This window comes from Rhinoraja longicauda, chromosome 13 (assembly GCF_053455715.1).
Source record: "Rhinoraja longicauda isolate Sanriku21f chromosome 13, sRhiLon1.1, whole genome shotgun sequence".
Classification (NCBI taxonomy): domain Eukaryota; kingdom Metazoa; phylum Chordata; class Chondrichthyes; order Rajiformes; family Arhynchobatidae; genus Rhinoraja; species Rhinoraja longicauda.
This window is the reverse complement of record NC_135965.1, coordinates 662467-683801: the sequence shown is the minus strand read 5'-3', so window position 1 is coordinate 683801 and position 21335 is coordinate 662467. Positions and strand designations below refer to the sequence as shown.

Below are 21335 nucleotides of genomic sequence, written 5' to 3'. Positions count from 1 at the left end.
CTCAGGCCCGATCCTCCTGCAGCCACGTCTCTGTAATCCCCACAATGTTATGTCTGCCTTAAGCTAGCCCCATTTGCCCACATTGGACCCATATCCCTATTAATGTTTCCTATCCACAAACCTGTCCAAATGTCTTTTGAATGCTGTTATAGTACTTGCCTCAATCACTTCCTCTGCCAAATCGTTCCATATACTGTCCACCCTTTGTGTTTAAAAAGTTGCCACTTAGAATCCGATTAAACCTTTCCTCTCTCATCTTAAACTTATGCCCTCTGGTTTTTGATTCCCCAACTCTGGCTGGGAAACTCCATACATTCACCCTTGGTATTCCCCTCGTGATTTTATCAGTAAAATTACCTCTCAACCTTATGCACTCCAAGAATAAAGGTAGCTGAATAAAGGTGAGTACAATTTAAATGTTTAAAATACGTTTGGACTGGTACATGGAGAGGAAAGGATTGGAGGGAAATGGGCTCAATGCAAATGGGACCAGTTCAGGTGAGCAGGCATCTTGGTCGGCATGGATGAGCTTGTCTTTTTTACTGATGACTACATGTGTTTCATTGGAAACAATCTTTAGTTTAGTTTGGAGATACAGCGCTGAAACAGGCCCTTCGGCCCACCGGGTCCGCGCCGCCCAGTGATCCCCGCAAATTAACATGATCCTACACTCACTAGGGACAATTTTTACATTTATCAAGCCAATTAACCTACAAAACCTGTACGTCTTTGGAGTGTGGGAGGAAACCGAAGATCTCGGAGAAAACCCACACAGGTCACGTGGAGAACGTACAAACTCGGTACAGACGGCGCCCGTAGTCGGGATGGAACCTGGGTCTCCGGCGCTGCATTCGCTGTAAGGCAGCAACTCTACCGCTGCCCCACCTGAAATCTTATTTCAGAAGAAATGTTTTTTGTGATTAAGTTTGTTTGCTTAACTGCTAATTGGGTTGGAGATTAATGAAAAGTACTTGAATTGTTTAACTATCTTTTAATGTGATCCATGGTGAGCATTTGTGATGCGTTTACTGTTTGCAGCTCACGTACTGCACTGTGCAGCTGCAGCGATGCAGCAGGTGCATCACTGCAAGCAGCTGCTGGACCAGCTGCAGCGCCAGCGCATGGACGGCTTCCTGTGCGACTGCACTGTGGTCATTGGCCAGCTGCAGTTCAAGGCTCACCACAACGTTCTCGCTGCGTTCAGCAACTACTTCCGAGCTGTCTGTGGGCACTCCCTCGACACCGATGTGGTGTTCCTTGATCACAACCGCGTCAGCTCAGAGGGCTTTCAGAAGCTGCTGGACTTTGTGTACACTGGCCACATCCACATCGATGGGTGAGAACTGTTTCTCTTCAACGATCGGGTTAGAGTGCAGAGTGATGCATGGTTCAGGGTTTGGTGAGAGTGGGAAGTTAATGCAGAGGTGCATGATGCATTTAATTACATTGACCATCGCAAACTGTACAAACTAAGAACATAAAACTCTGAGCAATGTTTCGATCATGGCAACTACATCACATTCCCACACGCCAATGGAGCCTCTAGCTGCCCGGTCAAGGCACACTCCAGAACAATGGCACTAAACCCTTCTGTCTGAGGCTGGTGCATGAGAGGACGTCTGGTAACCAGGGTCAGTGTGGTAACCAGGGTCAGTGTGGTAACCAGAGCCCAGTGTGTGGTGACCAGGGTCAGTGTGTGTGGTAACTAGGGCCCAGTGTGGTAACCAGAGCCCAGTGTGTGGTAACCAGCATCAATTTGTGGTAACCAGGATCAGTGTGTGTGGTAACCAGGCCCCTGTGTGTGGTAACCAGGGTCAGTGTGTGGTGACCAGAGCCCAGTGTGTGTGGTAGCAAGGGCCCAGTGTGTGTGGTAACCAGGGCCCAGTGTGGTAACCAGAGCCCAGTGTGTGGTGACCAGGGTCAGTGTGTGTGGTAACTAGGGCCCAGTGTGGTAACCAGAGCCCAGTGTGTGGTAACCAGAGCCCAGTGTGTGTGGTAACCAGGGTCAGTGTGTGGTAACCAGGGCCCAGTGTGTGTGGTAACCAGAGCCCAGTGTGTGGTAACCAGCATCAGTTTGTGGTAACCAGGGTCAGTGTGTGTGGTAACCAGGGTCAGTGTGTTGTAACCAGGGCCCAGTGTGGTAACCAGGGTCAGTGTGGTAACCAGCATCAGTGTGGTAACCAGGGCCCTGTGTGTGGTAACCAGGGTCAGAGTGTGTGGTAACTAGGGCCCAGTGTGTGGTAACCAGGGTCAGTGTGGTAACCAGGGCCCAGTGTGGTAACTAGGGCCCAGTGTGTGGTAACCAGGGTCAGTGTGTGTGGTAACCAGGGTCAGTGTGGTAACCAGGGCCCAGTGTGTGGTAACCAGGGTCAATGTGGTAACCAGGGCCCGGTGTGTGGTAACCAGGGTCAGTGTGTGGTAACCAGGGCCCGGTGTGGTAACCAGGCCCCAGTGTGTGGTAACCAGCATCAGTGTGTGGTAACCAGCATCAGTGTTGTAACCAGGGCCCGGTGTGTGATAACCAGCATCAGTGTGGTAACCAGGGTCAGTGTGTGGTAACCAGGCCCCAGTGTGTGTGGTAACCAGCATCAGTGTGGTAACCAGGGCCCGGTGTGTGGTAACCAGCATCAGTGTGGTAACCAGGGTCAGTGTGTGGTAACCAGGGTCAGTGTGTGGTAACCAGGCCCCAGTGTGGTAACCAGCATCAGTGTGTGTGGTAACCAGCATCAGTGTGGTAACCAGGGTCAGTGTGTGGTAACCAGGGTCAGTGTGGTAACCAGGGTCAGAGTGTGGTTAGCAGGGTCAGAGTGTGGTGACCAGGGCCCGTTGTGTGGTAACCAGGGCCCGGTGTGTGGTAACCAGTGTTTGAGATAACCAGGGTCAGTGTGGTAACCAGCGTCAGTGTGTTGTAACCAGGGTCAGTGTGTGGTAACCAGGGTCAGTGTGGTAACCAGGGTCAGTGTGTGGTAACCAGGGTCAGTGTGTGTGGTAACCAGCATCAGTGTGGTAACCAGGGTCAGTGTGTGTGGTAACCAGGGTCAGTGTGGTAACCAGGGTCAGTGTGTGTGGTAACCAGGGTCAGTGTGTGTGGTAACCAGGGTCAGTGGTAACCAGGGTCAGTGTGGTAACCAGGGCCCGGTGTGTGTGTTAACCAGGGTCAGTGTGGTAACCAGGGTCAGTGTGGTAACCAGGGCCCGGTGTGTGTGTTAACCAGGGTTAGTGTGGTAACCAGGGTCAGTGTGGTAACCAGGGTCAGTGTGGTAACGTGTGTAGGAAAGAAAACTCCAGATGCTGGTTTAAATCGAAGGTAGACACAAAATGCTGGAGTAACTCAGCGGCTCAGGCAGCATCTCTGGAGAGAAGGAATGGGTGACGTTTCGGGTTGAGACCCTTCTTCGGTGTGTGTGGTAACCAGGGTCAGTGTGGTAACCAGGGTCAGTGTGGTAACCTGGGCCCGGTAAGAGGGAGTGTTTTACAAAGTAAAAAGAGAGGAGAAATACTGACTGAGGACGTTGGCCATTTGCAGTTGACACTGATGTAGCTGGGAGGCAAGTTGTGATCATGACATTTGGACTCTGCAGCAAGAGGTCGATAGATCGGGAGGGTGCATGAAAACAGCCAATGTGACAACGTTGGAGGTCACACACTTTGGTGAGTTGAATCAAAGGATCGGCTTCATTAAGAGTAATTCGCAATGAATACTCTTCTCTAGAGGACCCTGAGTGTTCTTGTGCATTAATCTCAAACAGTTGGCAGTTAGGTGCAGCAACATTCTGCACTCTAGTGTTTGCTGTTTCCACTATCTGTTGTACTTGTGTTTGGTTTGATTGCATTCGTGTTTAATATGAGTTGACTGGATAGCATGCAAACAAAGCTGTTCACCATATCGCAGTACATGTGACATCAATGCCAAGCAACTAGGAGCACAAGTGACATGTTGGCCTTCATTTCAAAGAGATCGGAGTTTTGAAAATAGGGAAGCTTTCTTACAATTGTACAGGTGTTGGGAACGTGGCTCTCTGTACAATTGTGAGATTGCTTGTCCTTGTTTAGAAAAGGACACACTGGCATTGGAGTTGTGGGCAGGTGATTCACTGGACAGAGTGAGCAGGCTGTTCTTCAGCGGCTGAAGAAGCTGGATCTGCACTGGCATGAGGGGCAACCTGTTGAAGCATGAGGGCCTCAGGGGACATGACGTCGACATTGAAATGTTTCCAGTAAAGAGGCTGGAATGCAGGGGCACAGTGCAGGATCAGGGGCAGAAACAGTGCACAGGAAACGCCACTCATCTGGTGGTGAATTTGTGGAATTCTCTACAGGGGGAAGGGGGGGGGTTAGATTATTGCAGGGAGATATATTTGGAAGATGGGGGCATTAAGGGCTGTGGGAAGCTGGCACAGGAGGGGAGTTGAGGCGGTGGAGATCAGCCGTGAGATGGCTTGAGGGGGCTGGTGGTGTCCTGCTCCTACTCTGTGTCTTGTGTGCATCTCTGCAGAACATACACGTTCCATGTCTACACTCTATGGTATCCAGAATATCAGTGGCCAGAGGTGCTCACGGCTGTGGCACAGAATTCTGCAGTGAGTGAACAAACTGTGTGGAGGGTTAGAGGTGGTTCTGCTCCAGCTCTCCATTTGTTGGATCGTTCCTGGCACTGTTGGATCGTTCCTGACACTGTTGGAGGTGGTTCTGCTCCAGCTCTCCATTTGTTGGATCGTTCCTGACACTGTTGGATCGTTCCTGACACTGTTGGAGGTGGTTCTGCTCCAGCTCTCCATTTGTTGGATCGTTCCTGACACTGTTCTGATCTTTCCCTTTTTTAAATGAATTTAGATAGAATTATTCAGTGGCGGCTGGTATAACAACAAACAATACTTTATATTAACTGTATTTCTGCGATATTTCTGCTTTCTATCTATTAGTTGCCATCAAACCTGTGAAAACACAAAGGCGTTTGATGTGCATGACGGTCAGAACCACACTTTGTGTCTTGTGTCGCCTGTCTTGGAGTGGCCCGATCACTCCTGTTTGCAGAGTTGTTTGACTGACGCTGTTGTGATTTACCTGTTGTATGCACAGATGCAATGCTCCAGCGATCCAGGCAGCGGCTGTTTACCTGCAGATGGAGGAAGTGCTGAGAATATGTGAAGCAAAGATGGAGCGGTTTGTGAACCTGGAGACTGGTGTGAAAGTATCATCTGACCAGGTGGATGAAGAGCCAGACAGCTGCTCACCCTCGGCAGGGACCAAGGTGGACATTGTACGACAAGGACCAGCGTCACTGCTTGGCTGTGAAGAAGCCCTGCTGCCTGTTTCTGAAGTTGATTGTGATCTCAAAATAGAGGAATTACAATTACAATCAAAAAGGCTGGACACGTTGTCAGGAAGCAGAGAAACAAAGGAAGTAAAGACTGACCTGAACGTGGTTCTGCAAGTGAGCGACGTCAGTGAGCTGAAGTGTACACGACTGAAAGCGAGACGTGTGTGCAGCATAAGGAAACGCCAGAGGAGAGTGAATGATGTGAGTGTTCCACAGGCAGATGCCATCAACACTGTCCGCCCACCTCACGCTGCCTCGCACTCCATCTTGTGTAGCGACTATCAAAAGATCTTAACTGAAAGCAAAATGGTCCCGAAGACAAATGGGAAGCAGAATCGGAGACGCTTGCGAAACGGCTTGCTATCGGAAAAGAGTAAATCACGACTGCCCGGTGGACAGGGTTGTGCTGAGTCAGAGCACAGCAGGAAGCTGCTGAAGATGAAGCCCATGTGCAACATGTGTGGCAAGGTGTTCTCTGAAGCCAGCAGCCTGAGGCGACACATGCGGATTCACAAAGGACTCAAGCCCTACGTGTGCCAGCTGTGTGCAAAGGCATTCACTCAATCCAACCAGCTGAAAACCCATGTCAGAACCCACACAGGTGACCAGCAACCAGGCAATGAAATGCACTTTACAATCATCAAATACTGATTGCATGTTATTGTCACTGGGATGTGGTAACGTTTAACACCAACTCGCCAAAATATACCATCAAATCAAGGGTGGGGAGAAAACAGTCAGTGTATAACATGGAGGGAGACACAGGATGACTGCATAAAACTGCAGATCTGCCACCAAAACACCAAAGTACAGTATTGGTCCATACAAATTTGACACCATATTACCGGGGTCCAGGGGTCCGGGTCTATCACTGTATTACACTGCACAGCATTAGTGGAGATAATCTGTCACTATTTAACACTGACGTACAGTACTGGTGGGACGGATCTGATGCTGTATAACACTGTGGCACAGAACTGGTCTGTTGCTGTATTACTGGTGAGGAAGAGTCTATCACTGCATAACACTGGGGTACAGTACTAGTGGGGATGAGCCTGTCACTGTTAAAACACTGGGGTACAGTACTGGTGAGGTCAGGACAGTCGCTGTATAAAACTGGGGTACAGCACCAGTGGGGATGAGCCTGTCACTGTATAACACTGGGGTACAGCACCAGTGGGGATGAGCCTGTCACTGTATAACACTGGGGTACAGTACCAGTGGGGATGGGTCTGTCACTACATAACACTGGGGTACAGTACCAGTGGGGATGGGTCTGTCACTGTATAACACTGGGGTACAGTACCAGTGGGGATGGGTCTGTCACTACATAACACTGGGGTACAGTACCAGTGGGGATGGGTCTGTCACTGTATAACACTGGGGTACAGTACCAGTGGGGATGGGTCTGTCACTACATAACACTGGGGTACAGTACCAGTGGGGATGGGTCTGTCACTGTTATAACACTGGGGTACAGTACCAGTGGGGATGGGTCTGTCACTACATAACACTGGGGTACAGTACCAGTGGGGATGGGTCTGTCACTGTATAACACTGGGGTACAGTACTGGTGAGGTCAGGACAGTCGCTGTATAACACTGGGGTACAGTACCAGTGGGGATGGGTCTGTCACTGTATAACACTGGGGTACAGTACCAGTGGGGATGGGTCTGTCACTGTTATAACACTGGGGTACAGTACCAGTGGGGATGGGTCTGTCACTGTTATAACACTGGGGTACAGTACCAGTGGGGATGGGGATGGGGATGGGGATGGGTCTGTCACTGTTATAACACTGGGGTACAGTACCGATGGGGATGGGTCTGTCACTGTATAACACTGGGGTACAGTACCAGTGGGGATGGGTCTGTCACTGTATAACACTGGGGTACAGTACCAGTGGGGATGGGGATGGGTCTGTCACTGTTATAACACTGGGGTACAGTACCGATGGGGATGGGTCTGTCACTGTATAACACTGGGGTACAGTACCAGTGGGGATGGGTCTGTCACTGTATAACACTGGGGTACAGTACCAGTGGTGGCTGGTCTGTCACTGTATAACACTGGGGTACAGCACCAGTGGGGATGGGTCTGTCACTGTATAACACTGGGGTACAGTACCAGTGGGGATGGGTCTGTCACTGTATAACACTGGGGTGTACAGCACCAGTGGTGGCTGATCTGTCACTACATAACATTGGGGTACAGTATTGGTGGGGAATGATTTTCCAGTGTGTAACTTGGGCATGATACCAGTGAGAACATGTCAATGTTGGGCGCAGTACTTGTGGGTGAAGACCTTTCACCGTGTAAGCAGAAGTTCAGGGTCAATGAGAAGGTGCCTTGTAAGGGTGGGTGGAACTGACACTGATGGAGTTGCTGACAGAGGGCAGGTCACCACATGCTTCCCAGTCTTTGTCGTGGGGAGTCCCCTCTGACCACTGACCACCCTGTGAGTGACCTCCACCTCAGGACATACTCCCAGTTGTCAAACCCTCCAGCCCAAGCTGCACCTGTGGCTCCACATTCACTGTTCTTTAACAACTGGTTGATGCCACCAGTCAGCTGGTTTGCTCTGTAGAATGAGGGTATGTTCTCATTGTCTAATGAGAGTTTCTGTTTGCACTGGCTGCCTACTGACCAACTGCTGTAACCTGTTGCAGGTGAGAAGCCCTATCAGTGTGACATGTGTGATAAAAGCTTTGCTCAAAAATGCCAGCTAGTCTTCCACAATCGCATGCATCATGGCGAAAAAAAGCCATACTCTTGTGACGTTTGCAACTTGCAGTTTGCGACTTCCAGTAACCTCAAAATCCACGCCAGGTATGGAAGTGCAAGGCCTCGTGTGAAGCCTTGTGTTCACAGCTGCTCAATTTCTCCTGTTGTTAAATGCATTCAAGGACCTTTTCCCTTGCCTTTGGGATTGAACTATATATGAATGTATAAAGAAATATATAGCAAAGCATTGCTAATTTAATTAAGAAATTAATTTGAAAGAGAAGTTAGTTAAATATCTGGGAAATTCTGGGCTTCTGAACAGTGCTAGAAAGAGAAGTCATAGAGTCACATACTATGGAATTAGGCCCTTCAGTTTGGTTTTAGTTTTGTTTATTAACTATCATGTGTACTGAGGTACAGTGAAAAGCTTTTTTGTTGCGTGCTATCCAGTTAGTGGAAAAACTATACATGATTACTATTTAGCCATCTACAGGATAAAGGGAATAATGTTTAATGCAAGATAAAGTCCAGTAATGTCTGATTAAAGATAGTCCAAGGGTCTCCAATGAGGTAGATGGTAATTCAGAACCGCTCTCTATTTGGTGATAGGATGGTTCAGTTGCCTGATAACAGCTGAGAAAAACTGTCCCTGAATCTGGAGGTGTGCTTTTTCACACTTCAATACCTCTCGCCTGATGGGAGAGGGGAGAACAGGGAGTGACTGGGGTGAGACGTCCTTGTTTATGCCGGGGGCCTTACCAAGGCAGCGTGAAGTGTAGATGAAGTCATTGGAAGAGAGATTGGTTTGTGCGATGGTCTGGGTTGCATCCACAATTGTCTGCAATTTCTTGCGGTCTTGTATGGAGCTGTCACCACACCATGCTATGAAGCATGTCGATTAAATGCACTTCTAGAAATTGCTGAGAGCTGTTGGACATGCCGAACTTCCGAGGCCTTCTCAGGAAGTAGAGGCTTGGTGTGCTTTCTTGGCTATTGCTTCGATGTGGCTTGTCTAGGGCAAGTTGCTGATGATATTTACTCCTAGGAACTTGAAGCGTTCAACCATCTCTACTTTGGAGCCATCAGTGTATGTGTACTGCTTCACCGTCTCTCTTGTCTTGCTGACATGGACACTTGCTGAAAGGTTGTTGTCTTGACGCTAGGTTCTGAGGTTCTCCATCTCCTCCCTGTACTCCATCTTGCCATTATTTGATGTCCAGCCCACTACAGTGGTGTCATCTCCAAATGAGTAGATTAAGTTAGATTTGTACGGCTGCACAGTCGTGGGTGTATAAGGAAAGGAGGGGGCTGAGAACGCATCCTTGCAGGGCACCAATGTTGAGGATTATCGTAGAGGGTGACTTGGAGTCAACACTCATTTCTGCACCTGGATCCTCGACCTCCTGACCAACAGACCACAATCAGTGAGGACAGGTGTATAGGAACTGGGCGACGATCCGTCCATGACTCATGCCACTTCCCTTTTCCTGACCAGACCGTCGACATGCCTTTTCAAACAAGGTTCCCTAATCATGCCAGCCCAGCCTTCAGTCCAACAAGAACATGCTATCCCTGAACTCCTCCGGTCACACTCTTAAATCCACCCATGTGCGATATGTCCCTTTAACTGAAAGCAGCCTCTCCCCACCAACTTTCACAAGTTTCTGCCTGATGCCATCTAAATGATCATTTTCTCCCTATTTTAATGTTAATTTAAGGACCAATCCTACCTTTTTTTCCAGGATTATCTTGAAACTAATAAAGTAATGGTCACTGGTCCCAAGATGTTCCTCCACTTGTACATCAACCACTTACCCAGCCCCATTGAGGAGAGGTTCCCCAGCCTCATTGAGGAGAGGTTCCCCAGCCTCATTGAGGAGAGGTTCCCCAGCCTCATTGAGGAGAGGTTCCCCAGCCCCATTGAGGAGAGGTTCCCCAGCCCCATTGCTGAGGAGAGGTTCCCCAGCCTCATTGCTGAGGTTCCCCAGCCCCATTGAGGAGAGGTTACCCAGCCTCATTGAGGAGAGGTTCCCCAGCCTCATTGAGGAGAGGTTCCCCAGCCCCATTGCTGAGGAGAGGTTCCCCAGCCCCATTGCTGAGGTTCCCCAGCCCCATTGCTGAGGTTCCCCAGCCCCATTGAGGAGAGGTTCCCCAGCCCCATTGAGGAGAGGTTCCCCAGCCCCATTGCTGAGGAGAGGTTCCCCAGCCCCATTGCTGAGGAGAGGTTCCCCAGCCCCATTGCTGAGGAGAGGTTCCCCAGCCCCATTGCTGAGGAGAGGTTCCCCAGCCCCATTGCTGAGGTTCCCCAGCCCCATTGCTGAGGAGAGGTTCCCCAGCCCCATTGCTGAGGTTCCCCAGCCCCATTGCTGAGGTTCCCCAGCCCCATTGCTGAGGTTCCCCAGCCCCATTGCTGAGGTTCCCCAGCCCCATTGCTGAGGTTCCCCAGCCCCATTGCTGAGGTTCCCCAGCCCCATTGCTGAGGTTCCCCAGCCCCATTGCTGAGGTTCCCCAGCCCCATTGCTGAGGAGAGGTTCCCCAGCCCCATTGCTGAGGTTCCCCAGCGCCATTGCTGAGGTTCCCCAGCCCCATTGCTGAGGTTCCCCAGCCCCATTGCTGAGGTTCCCCAGCCCCATTGCTGAGGACAGGTTGGGCGTAGTCCTCCTCCAGTAGGGTCGCCAACACACTGCTTCACAAAACTCTCCTGGACACACTTGACAAATTTTGGTCCAGTGTATCCATTAACACAAAGGCAGTCCCAGCCAATATATTAATGAAGTTAAAATCACTTACATCCATATTATTCCTGCATTAATCTGTGAATTTCCACACATATGCTCCACTAAATCCCACTGACTGAGGGAGCTAGGTTATAATCCCATCAAAGTGAATACAACGTTCTTATTGTAGAAACAAGGAACTGCAAATGCTAGTTTACAAATAAAGACACAGAGTGTTGGAGTAACTTAGCAGGTTTGGCGGTGTCCCTGGAGAACATGGATGACTTTCTTATTTCTATGTTCTGCCCATGTGATCTTGCTGGGTGTTCTGCTAGGATATCCTCTCTTGATTAGATGACCGTCACGATATCTGCCCTGTTGTTGTTCTAATCAATGGTGCAACTGGCCCTCCTCACTGCCTCTTCTACATCTGTGAGGCCAGAAGCATTGATATCAGAGGCAGGTCAGAGACTTTAACTTTCAGAACCCAGACTGGAACTGCCAAAGTGCTGAGGGCTGAGATGGGTGGAATATGTTGAGTGTGTTCAGGAACGTTTGCTCAGGCAATATACAGAAGGCCCTGTTAGAGCGATGGCAAGGTTCTGTTGTCGATGGAAGTGTCAGTGGGAGCACTTTGCGACCAGTGACCAAGTTCAATTAGTCTTAAAACATCATGAAAAGAGACAAAGAGTTGGTCCATGAGATAGCGTTCTAAATTGGGGCATGGCAAATTTTCATGGTATTAGTTGGAAGTTTGCACAAGTTAGTTGGAATTGATTGTTTGCAGGCAAATGGCAACCAACAATGGGAGCCTTTTAAAAGTGAGATACGTGGAAGTGTAAATGTCCTTGTTAGCGTGAGGGCAAGACCAGTAGGAGCAAGGAGACCGGGGATGACAATCAATATTGAAGTTCTGGTCTGAATACAGGAGGCATGGGTCAGGTACAAGCAGCTGTGATGGGTGAATCCCTGGATAAGTACTGGATTGAGGAGCATACTGAAGAGGGAAATCAGGAGGGCAAAAAGTGGCATGAGATAGCTTTGGCATGGAAGATTAAAGAGAATCCAAAGAGATTTTATCAATATATTCAGGGGTAAAGGATAACTAAACGAAGACGGGCCCCTTACAAACAAACCAAAGCAGAAATAAAATGTACTCAGAGACTGTAAGACTGGTCGGAGAACTGGGAAGTGGGAGAGATTAGCAAGCGTGTCGGGTTATGGGAAGATGGCAGGAACATGTGGTAAAGAGGGAATGACAGATAAGCCATGATTAAAGAGCGGAGAGACTTGTGTACGAGGGGACTGCAGGTGCTGGGTATCTCTGTTTGCTTTGGTGTTACTTTCTCCCAGCTAGCAATGATCTATTCTACTGTTTCCTTGAGCCGCATTCCCTTTGCCCTGTTTTCACACCTTCACACTTCCTTATCTATCTATCTCCTAACCCCCTGACGTCAGTCTGAAGAAGGGTCTTTACACGAAACATCACCCATTCCTTCTCTCCAGAGATTCTGCCTGGCCCACTGAGTTACTCCAAAATTTTGTGTCTATCTTTGGTTTAAACCAGCATCTGCATTTCCTTCATGCATAAGTCTACTCTGCTGTTCAATCATGGCTGGTCTGTGCTTCCCTCTTAACCACATGTTCCTGCCCATTAATCAGAGACCAAACAAGAAATCTACATGAGGTACGGGCGGCACGGACACGATGGGCCGAAGGGCCTCTTTCTGTGCTGTAGGACTCTATGACTCTAGAGGGTGCTGCTAAAGTACAAAATGAATCTTTTAAAAGGAGGTAGATTCTCCTGGTTGAGGCAAAGGAAAGTATAATTGCAGTTCTGACTCTTAAAAATGAATAAAGTAACTAGAAAGGCTAAATGACCTGGTTCAGATGGGATGTATCTGGGGTTATTGAGGGAAGTGAGAGAGGAACTTGGTGAGACCCTTTCCTTCCAAACAGCTCCACGTTCAGGGATTCTCGCAACAACCTAGGAGGACATTCAGCCCATCGCTGACTTCCAGGAAAACAAACCCGTCACTCTTTTTGCACTATCCTTATTTCCATTGACTCCTGCAACATATTCTATTTCACATGCCCATCAATTCTCCTTTGATTCCTTTCGTCATGAATCCAAGAAAAGCTGTGGTTTACGGTAGCAAATCAGTCATCCAGCTCATTATTGTGACGAGAGAAGAATCGGGAGTGCAGGGGGACCCACTGCATGCTCATGGAGGGCTGCACGATCTGCACTGGCACATCTGAAGTCAGGGCTGCACTGGATCTGCACTGGATCTGCACAAGCTGTAAACAACAGCACGACTGTGCTGCAGCTAATGTGGCTGTTTACAGCTTGGACAAAAGCAGCTGCAAAAGCTCTAAAACAACAGTCAGAGATCACATTACCAGTCACTTGTGTCATGTGGATGGGTTAGAGTCGGAGTTAGAGGCAAGTGATATCCCGGGTAGAGTTAACACGAGGGAAGACTATAATTAGCAGGCAGTAGCAGCATGGATAGAAAACTGATGAGCAAATAAATTCTGGACAGAGGGAAGATATGTTGTCCCCCAGGGCTGTACAGACAAAACACTTGTGCACAGATAGACCCCTCCACTCTGCAGGTCTGCTCCATTCATTGAGGCAGCCCATGTGGTGAGGTAGAGTGTGTGTGAAGTCAAGGCTCTGTCCTGATCATAAAACCCTGATCACATTGAAGAGTGTGACTGTCACCTGCTTACAACAGGTCGGCACAAGGGCCAAAAGGCAGGAGATGTAGAACCAATACAGAGGTGATGTGAGGAACATCATTTCAGACGGGTTGTTGCGATGTAGACTGCACTAATGGGCAGAATGCAGTGCAGTTACAACGGGAGAGAGATAAGTGTGTAAAAGGAAATCATTTGCAGGGCCACAAAGAGGGGACAGGTGGGGATGATCTGATTGCTCTCATTTGGATGAAGCATTTGATGGGCTGATGGGTAACCTTAATGCCATTCTGTGACTAGCTGAGAGTTATTTAGTTCTGGTCTGGGTATGAATAAATCTACTGACAGCAGGATATCCTAGATCATGATGCATGTACAGTTTTCTCTGTGTCTTTTGTCCATTATTATACATCCAAGCCCCCTGTTTCCCAGTGCTCAATCTGTTTGTTTCTCTGCGTGTTTCCCCAGGAAGCACAGTGGGGAGAAGCCGTATGTCTGTGACCGTTGTGGGCAGCGGTTTGCTCAGGCCAGCACACTCACATATCATGTCCGTCGTCACACGGGGGAGAAACCCTACATCTGTGACATCTGTGGAAAGGCCTTTGCTGTCTCCAGTTCCCTCATCACACATGCACGCAAACACACAGGTACCGTGAAATGGCCGTGAGATTCCTCATCCGTCCCCGCCCTCCTGCCCCAGCCCCTCCATCCCCCTCACCTGCCCCACCTCCCCCTCACCTGCCCCAACTCCCCCTCACCTGCCCCACCTCCCCCTCACCTGCCGTACATCCCCCTCACCTGCCCCTCCATCCCCCTCCCCTGCCCCTCCATCCCCCTCACCTGCCCCTCCATCCCCCTCACCTGCCCCCCCTCCCCCTCACCTTCCCCACCTCCCCCTCACCTGCCCCCCCTCCCCCTCACCTGCCCCACCTCCCCCTCACCTGCCCCACCTCCCCCTCACCTGCCCCACTTCCCCCTCACCTGCCCCACCTCCCCCTCGCCTGCCGTACATCCCCCTCACCTGCCCCTCCATCCCCCTCACCTGCCCCACCTCCCCCTCACCTGCCCCTCCATCCCCCTCACCTGCCCCCCCTCCCCCTCACCTTCCCCACCTCCCCCTCACCTTCCCCACCTCCCCCTCACCTGCCCCCCCTCCCCCTCACCTGCCCCACCTCCCCCTCACCTGCCCCACCTCCCCCTCACCTGCCCCACCTCCCCCTCACCTGCCATACATCCCCCTCACCTGCCCCACCTCCCCCTCACCTGCCCCACCTCCCCTCACCTGCCCCACCTCCCCCTCACCTGCCCCACCTCCCCCTCACCTGCCGTACATCCCCCTCACCTGCCCCTCCATCCCCCTCACCTGCCCCACCTCCCCTCACCTGCCCCACCTCCCCCTCACCTGTCCCACCTCCCCCTCACCTGCCCTACATCCCCCTCACCTGCCCTACATCCCCCTCACCTGCCCTACCTCCCCCTCACCTGCCCTACCTCCCCCTCACCTGCCGTACATCCCCTCACCTGCCTCACCTGCCCTACTTCGCCTTCACCTGCCGTACCTCCTCCTCACCTGTGCCCCGTCACCTGCCCCCCCCCCTCACTTGCCCTATCTCCCCATCCCTTGCTCTACCTCCCCAACTGTTGTACCTCCCCCTGCCCTATTTCCCCCTGCCCTCTCCCTCCCCTAACCTACCTTCCCCTCTCCTGCTGTACCTCCACCTCCCCTTCCCCGTCATACCTCCCTCCCTGCCCTATCTTCCACCTCCTCCCCTGCTCTTGCCCTCATTCCCCTTCCCCTCTTTCCCCATGCCCTCTCCTATCCTCCCCTTCTCTATCTCCCCCTCCCCTGGTATACCTTCCTGTCCTTGCTCACCCTGCCTGGTGTTTGCCTGGGGCCTGTGGCCTGCTCTTCCTCCCTTTCGCTTTTCCTTCCCACCCTCTATCCCACTCCCTCACTCTTGCCCTTGCTGCCTTCACCTTTGTCCACCCTTGCTCATGTCCTTGCCCTTACCCTTGCTGCCTCCACCTTTGTCCACCCTTGCCCTTGCCCTTGCTCATGTCCTTGCCCTTACCCTTGCCCTTACCCTTGCCCTTGCCCTTGCCCTTGCCTTTGCTCATGTCCTTGCCCTTACCCTTGCCCTTGCCCTTGCCCTTACCCTTGCTCATGTCCTTGCCCTTACCCTTGCCCTTACCCTTGCCCTTGCCCTTGCTCATGTCCTTGCCCTTGCCCTTGCCCTTGCCCTTGCCCTTGCTCATGTCCTTGCCCTTGCCCTTGCCCTTGCCCTTGCCCTCACCCTCGCCCTCACCCTTGCCCTTACCCTTGCCCTTACCCTTGCCCTTGCCCTTGCTCATGTCCTTGCCCTTGCCCTTGCCCTTGCCCTTACCCTTGCCCTTGCCCTTGCCCTTGCTCATGTCCTTGCCCTTGCCCTTACCCTTGCCCTTGCCCTTGCCCTTGCCCTTAACCTTGCCCTTGCCCTTACCCTTGCCCTTGCTCATGTCCTTGCCCTTGCCCTTGCCCTTGCCCTTGCCCTTACCCTTGCCCTTGCCCTTGCTCATGTCCTTGCCCTTGCCCTTGCCCTTGCCCTTGCCCTTGCTCATGTCCTTGCCCTTACCCTTGCCCTTGCTCATGTCCTTGCCCTTACCCTTGCCCTTACCCTTGCCCTTACCCTTGCCCTTGCCCTTGCCCTTGCTCATGTCCTTGCCCTTGCCCTTGCCCATGTCCTTGCCCTTACCCTTACCCTTGCCCTTACCCTTACCCTTGCCCTTGCCCTTGCCCTTGCTCATGTCCTTGCCCTTACCCTTGCCCTTACCCTTGCCCTTACCCTTGCCCTTGCCCTTGCTCATGTCCTTGCCCTTGCCCTTGCCCTTGCTCATGTCCTTGCCCTTACCCTTGCCCTTACCCTTGCCCTTGCCCTTGCTCATGTCCTTGCCCTTGCCCTTGCCCTTGCTCATGTCCTTGCCCTTACCCTTGCCCTTACCCTTGCCCTTACCCTTGCCCTTGCCCTTGCTCATGTCCTTGCCCTTGCCCTTGCTCATGTCCTTGCCCTTACCCTTGCCCTTACCCTTGCCCTTGCCCTTGCTCATGTCCTTGCCCTTGCCCTTGCCCTTGCCCTTGTCCTTGCCCTTGCCCTTGCCCTCACCCTTACCCTTGCCCTTGCCCTTGTCCTTGCCCTTACCGTTGCCCTTGCCCTTGCCCTTGCCCTTGCCCTTGTCCTTGCCCTCACCCTTACCCTTGCCCTTGCCCTTGTCCTTGCCCTTGCTCATGTCCTTGCCCTTGCCCTTGCCCTTGTCCTTGCCCTTGCCCTCACCCTCACCCTCACCCTTGCCCTTGCCCTTGCCCTTGCCCTTGTCCTTGTCCTTGCCCTTGCCCTCACCCTTACCCTTGCCCTTGCCCTTGCCCTTGTCCTTGCCCTTGCCCTTGCCCTTGCCCTTGCCCTTACCCTTACCCTTGCCCTTGCCCTTACCCTTGCTGCCTCCACCTTTGTCAACCCTTGCTCATCTCTGTCTGTCTCTCTCAGGTGTGAAGCCATATAGCTGTCGCTTATGTAATAAGAGCTTCAATTTTTCAGGAGAGCTGAATAAACACACCCGATCGCACACAGGTATGTAGCAGATTGCCGAGTTACCAGGAGCCCGCATCATGGAGCCTCACTCAGCAGAATTTATGAACTTCAAAAAAGTAGTTATCGTGAAGCTTCCCACCTTCAGTTGGTAAATGAATGGCAGCAGTAAGGCAAGCATGAAAGGGTTCAGAAAAGAGGGTGTGAGGTATAGGGAGAGGTTGAGTGGGCCGGGTCAATATTCTATGGAGCAGGAGGATGAGGGGAGATCTTATAGAGGTGTACAAAATCATGAGAGGAACAGATCGGGTGGATGCACAGAGTCTTTTACCCAAAGTAGGGGAATCAAGGACCAGAGGACATTGGTTCAAGGTGAAGGGGAAAAGATTTAACAGGAATCCTAGGGGTAACTTTTTCACACAGAGGGTGGAGGGTGTATGGAACAAGCTGCCAGACGAGGTAGTTGAGGCTGGGACTATCCCATCGTTTAATAAACAGTTGGACAGGTACATGGATAGGACAGGTTTGGAGCGATATGGACCAAGCGCAGGCAGGTGGGACTAGTGTAGCTGGGACATTGTTGGCCGGTGTGGGCAAGTTGGGCCTGTTTCCACACTGTATCACTCTGTGACTCTATGAAGGGCCTGTTTCCACACTGTATCACTCTGTGACTTTATGAAGGGCTTGTTTCCACACTGTATCACTCTGTGACTCTATGAAGGGCCTGTTTCCACACTATCACTCTATGAAGGGCCTGTTTCCACACTGTATCACTCTATGAGCAGTAGAGCCGGCATGGACATGCACGATAGGCCAATGTATTCACGTAGTTCCTCAATCAACTCCACAACTGTTCCATTATCCAGTGAATTGCTTTTGAACTGTTGCCACTTGTAAGGTACGGAGGTGACCCTGAGTGTTTACATCCTGCTTCAGTGTCATATTGCCGAGCTGATGGCAACAACACTGAACTCAGCAAGGAGCCCTGGCCTTCCTCTGTGTGTCTGAACAAATGGGGCAATGAGTTTGAGATGAAAATTGGGGAGAGCCTTGAACTAGGGGGAGGGCATTGATCGACTGAAGGGTTGAGGTTGAAATATTGAAGCTTGTAAAAACTGGAGCTTTCTGGAGAGGGAGTTAAGAAGATTAGAACCGTTGCCAAAATATTCGTTTGACTGAGAGTTTCTTTCAGGTGAAAAACCATTTGTGTGCGAATTGTGCGGGAACTCGTACTCTGATGTGAAGAATTTAAAGAAACACAACAGTAAAGCACATGGTGTGTATCTCCACAAACTCATCAAATGTCATTGCAATGGTCCACCGTGTCAGGCTTGGTGCTTCAAAGCTGCTCATGTGTCCCTCAGCCTAGTTCATCCCAGTAACACTTCCCAACGCACATAGAACTGCCTCGAGAGACATAACCTAGTTCTCCACGTCTCTGACGATGTGTTAAATGAAGATACAGTTTGGATCACCCATTGATGGTGAAGTCTGTCTGAAGGACATAGCACATAGAGCTGTACAGCACGAAACATAGCAACATAGCAAATAGGTGCAGGAGGAAGCCGTTTGGCCCATTGTGATCATGGCTGATCATCCACAATCAGTAACCTGTGCCTGCCTTCTCCCCATATCCCTTGATTCCACTAGCCCCTAGAGCTTCTCCAACTTTAGATAGTTCCTCTGTTCCCCTCCCCAGTTCTCCCTCTATCTTCCTGTCTCCACCTATATCCTTCCTTTGTCCCGCCCTCCTGACATCTGTCTGAAGAAGGGTCTCGACCCGAAACATCACCCATTCCTTCTCTCCTGAGATGCTGCCTGACCTGCTGAGTTACTCCAGCATTTTGTGAAATAAATACCTTCGATTTGTACCAGCATCTGCAGTTATTTTCTTACACAGCTCCTAGAGCTCTATCTAACTCTCTTTTAAATTCATCCAGTGAATTGGCCTCCACTGGCCTCTGTAGCAGAGAATTCCACAAATTCACAACTCTCTGGGTGGAAAAGTTTTTCCTCAGTTTTAAATGGCCTCCCCTTTATTAAAGGAACAAACCCTTCAGCCCACCTTGTCTGTACCGACCATGATGCCTAAAGGGCCTGTCCCACCTTAGGCGATTTCAAGGCGACTGCCGGTGACTAGGCTGTCGCCGACAGTTCGCTGGGGTGTCGAGGGCATGATCATGATGAGTCTTCAAAGAATCGTAGTGGATCGTAGTGGATCTCGGCGCGTCGCTAAGAAATCAACTGAATTGAAATTTCTCGGTGACAGCTGGCTTGTCGCCAGGTATCGTTGCTTATTGTGGGCGCTGTCGCATGCTGTCCCCAGGTTTGCTCGGTTCTCTTAGATGCATTTAGAAGCACGTAATATTAAATTAAGTAAAGTCATTTGAAAATACCATAAAATACTTGTGTTTGACCAATTTATTTACTGTCAGGACATTTGACAGGTAGATTGGAGGCGACAGTTTGACGGTCAGGTAAGCGTGGGAATTTTCGCGATGTTTATGGCCATCAGCGATTACATTTAAAGTGGGCTCCCAACCCAGATATGCAACCCAGAAACCAGATATGCATCTCCCGTACATTTTCAAAGAATGCCCACACTCCGCACAAAAATCCATTTAACCACGTTTAAAATTAAATTTCTTAACACTGCTATTAGTAAACTGGAAGTCAGTCCAGTTTATGCCTTGTTACCGTGAAGCTTGGTTTTTAAGTATAACAAGATGTTATATTTCAAAACTCTCAAGTACTTACCGACTTGTCAGTGATTTCAGCGAAAATCAGGACCCCGGAGAAGCATTGACAGCGAGGGAATTTCGTGATGTTTCCGAAGACGGTGTAATCTCCACCTGACTCGGCATTGTCGTGGTCATTGTCGTGGTCATTGTCGTCGGGTAAAAGAAAGTTTCGGCGATCTGCTACGACTTTGACAGTCGCCGGCAGTCGCCTAAAAAAATGGCCTAAGTGGGACAGGCCGTTTAATTCATCCAATCTGTATGTTCCCTGCATGTTCATGTGCCCGTGTAATATCCTCCTGAACCTCATCGTGTCTGCTTCCAACACATTGCAGGGCACATTCCAGGCACCCACCAATCTCTCAGTGAAAAACATTATTGCCTCATAAATCTACTTTCAACTTTCCTCCTCAGATTTTAAACCTTTGCCCTCTAGTGCATGACATTTTCACCCAGGGATAAAGAAGACCCTGTCGAAGCCTCTCATCATTTTATATCCTTTGATCGGGTCTCCCCTGTCTGGTGTTGAGTATCTCAGTAATTGAAGTCTGGAATTTAATGAGGGATGAGTTTGGGAGAATATTGCTGGGATTCCTGATCTTCCTTGATCTGTTTTCCTAACCAGCTGTGAACAGGGCAGACAGGAGCGATGAAGGAGCTGTCTTTATCGAGCAGGGGCCTCAGGAGGATTCTGAGCTGAACTTGCCTCTCAGTGTGGCTGTGGGAGTGGACCAGCAACAAGTGTTGTTTCCCATGGGCGATGGACCATCTCTATCCACAGAGCACCTGCTGCGACCACCCACGTATCCAGAGACACAACTCATCTTCCTCCAGCAGCTCTACTGACCGCTCCTGCTCAGCACACAGGGCAAGTGAGAGAGGGAGGCAGGAAGGAGAGGTGAGGCAGGAGACAGAGAACACTAGTGTTACCAGAGAGTTGGCATGAGTGGAAGGGAGAAAAAGCATGGAGGAAGAGAGAGAGAGGTTGGGGTGAGGGAGAGAGTGTGGGGTGAGGGGGGAGGAGAGAGTGTGGGGGAGAGTGGGGGTGAGGGGGAGAGTGGGGGTGGAGGGGGAGAGTGGGGGTGAGGGGGAGAGTGTGGGGGTGAGGGGGAGAGTGGGGAGAGGGGGAGAGTGGGGGTGAGGGGAGAGTGGAGGTGAGGAGAGTGGGGGTGAGTGGGAGAGTGGAGGTGAGGGAGAGTGGGGGTGAGGGGAGGGGAGAGTTGTGGGTGAGGGGGGAGAGTGTGGGGGTGAGGGGGAGAGTGTGGGGGTGAGGGGGGAGAGGGGGGTGAGGGGAGAGGTGGGGGTGAGGGGGAGAGTGGGGGGTGAGGGGGAGAGGGAGGTGAGGGAGAGTGGGGGTGAGGGGGAGAGTGTGAGGGGTGAGGGGGAGAGTGGGGGTGAGGGGGGAGAGTGTGGGGGGTGAGGGGGGAGAGAGGGGGAGAGGCAGAGTGGTGGGGTTGAGAGTGAGAGGTTGGGATGAGGGTGATAGTGGGGGGTGAGAGGTGGAGCTGATGGAGGGAGAGTGGGAGTCCTGGCAGACAGGGTGAAGGGGTGGGTGTGTGTGCGGAGGTAAGGA

General features: G+C 51.1%; 1 protein-coding gene across 3 annotated transcripts; it reads left to right on the top strand.

Moving 5' to 3' along the window:
- Nucleotides 1-809: 809 nt before the first annotated feature.
- Nucleotides 810-20747, top strand: LOC144599375 (myoneurin-like). Of its 3 annotated transcripts, none has more exons than XM_078410170.1 (7): nucleotides 810-1336; nucleotides 5080-5921; nucleotides 7990-8149; nucleotides 13933-14111; nucleotides 17034-17066; nucleotides 18217-18300; nucleotides 20388-20747. In XM_078410170.1, exons 1-7 carry the CDS (start codon nucleotides 1020-1022, stop codon nucleotides 20606-20608), a joined length of 1836 nt encoding a protein of 611 aa, XP_078266296.1. In that variant the 5' UTR covers nucleotides 810-1019; the 3' UTR covers nucleotides 20609-20747. The 3 variants fall into 3 exon arrangements, with proteins under 3 accessions (XP_078266296.1, XP_078266295.1, XP_078266297.1); XM_078410169.1 differs by having other exon boundaries at nucleotides 16983-17066; XM_078410171.1 differs by lacking the exon at nucleotides 810-1336 and adding an exon at nucleotides 3526-3651 and having other exon boundaries at nucleotides 16983-17066.
- The last annotated feature ends 588 nt before the right edge of the window (nucleotides 20748-21335 follow it).

Bases quoted from the DNA above. Each gene is read 5' to 3' on its own strand.
- LOC144599375 (XM_078410169.1), top strand. From the start codon at position 1,020: ATGCGTTTACTGTTTGCAGCTCACGTACTGCACTGTGCAGCTGCAGCG. The intron at 14,112-16,982 runs GTACCGTGAAAT...TGTCTCTCTCAG, and splicing joins ACATGCACGCAAACACACAG to GTGTGAAGCCATATAGCTGT. The intron at 17,067-18,216 runs GTATGTAGCAGA...AGTTTCTTTCAG, and splicing joins ACACACCCGATCGCACACAG to GTGAAAAACCATTTGTGTGC.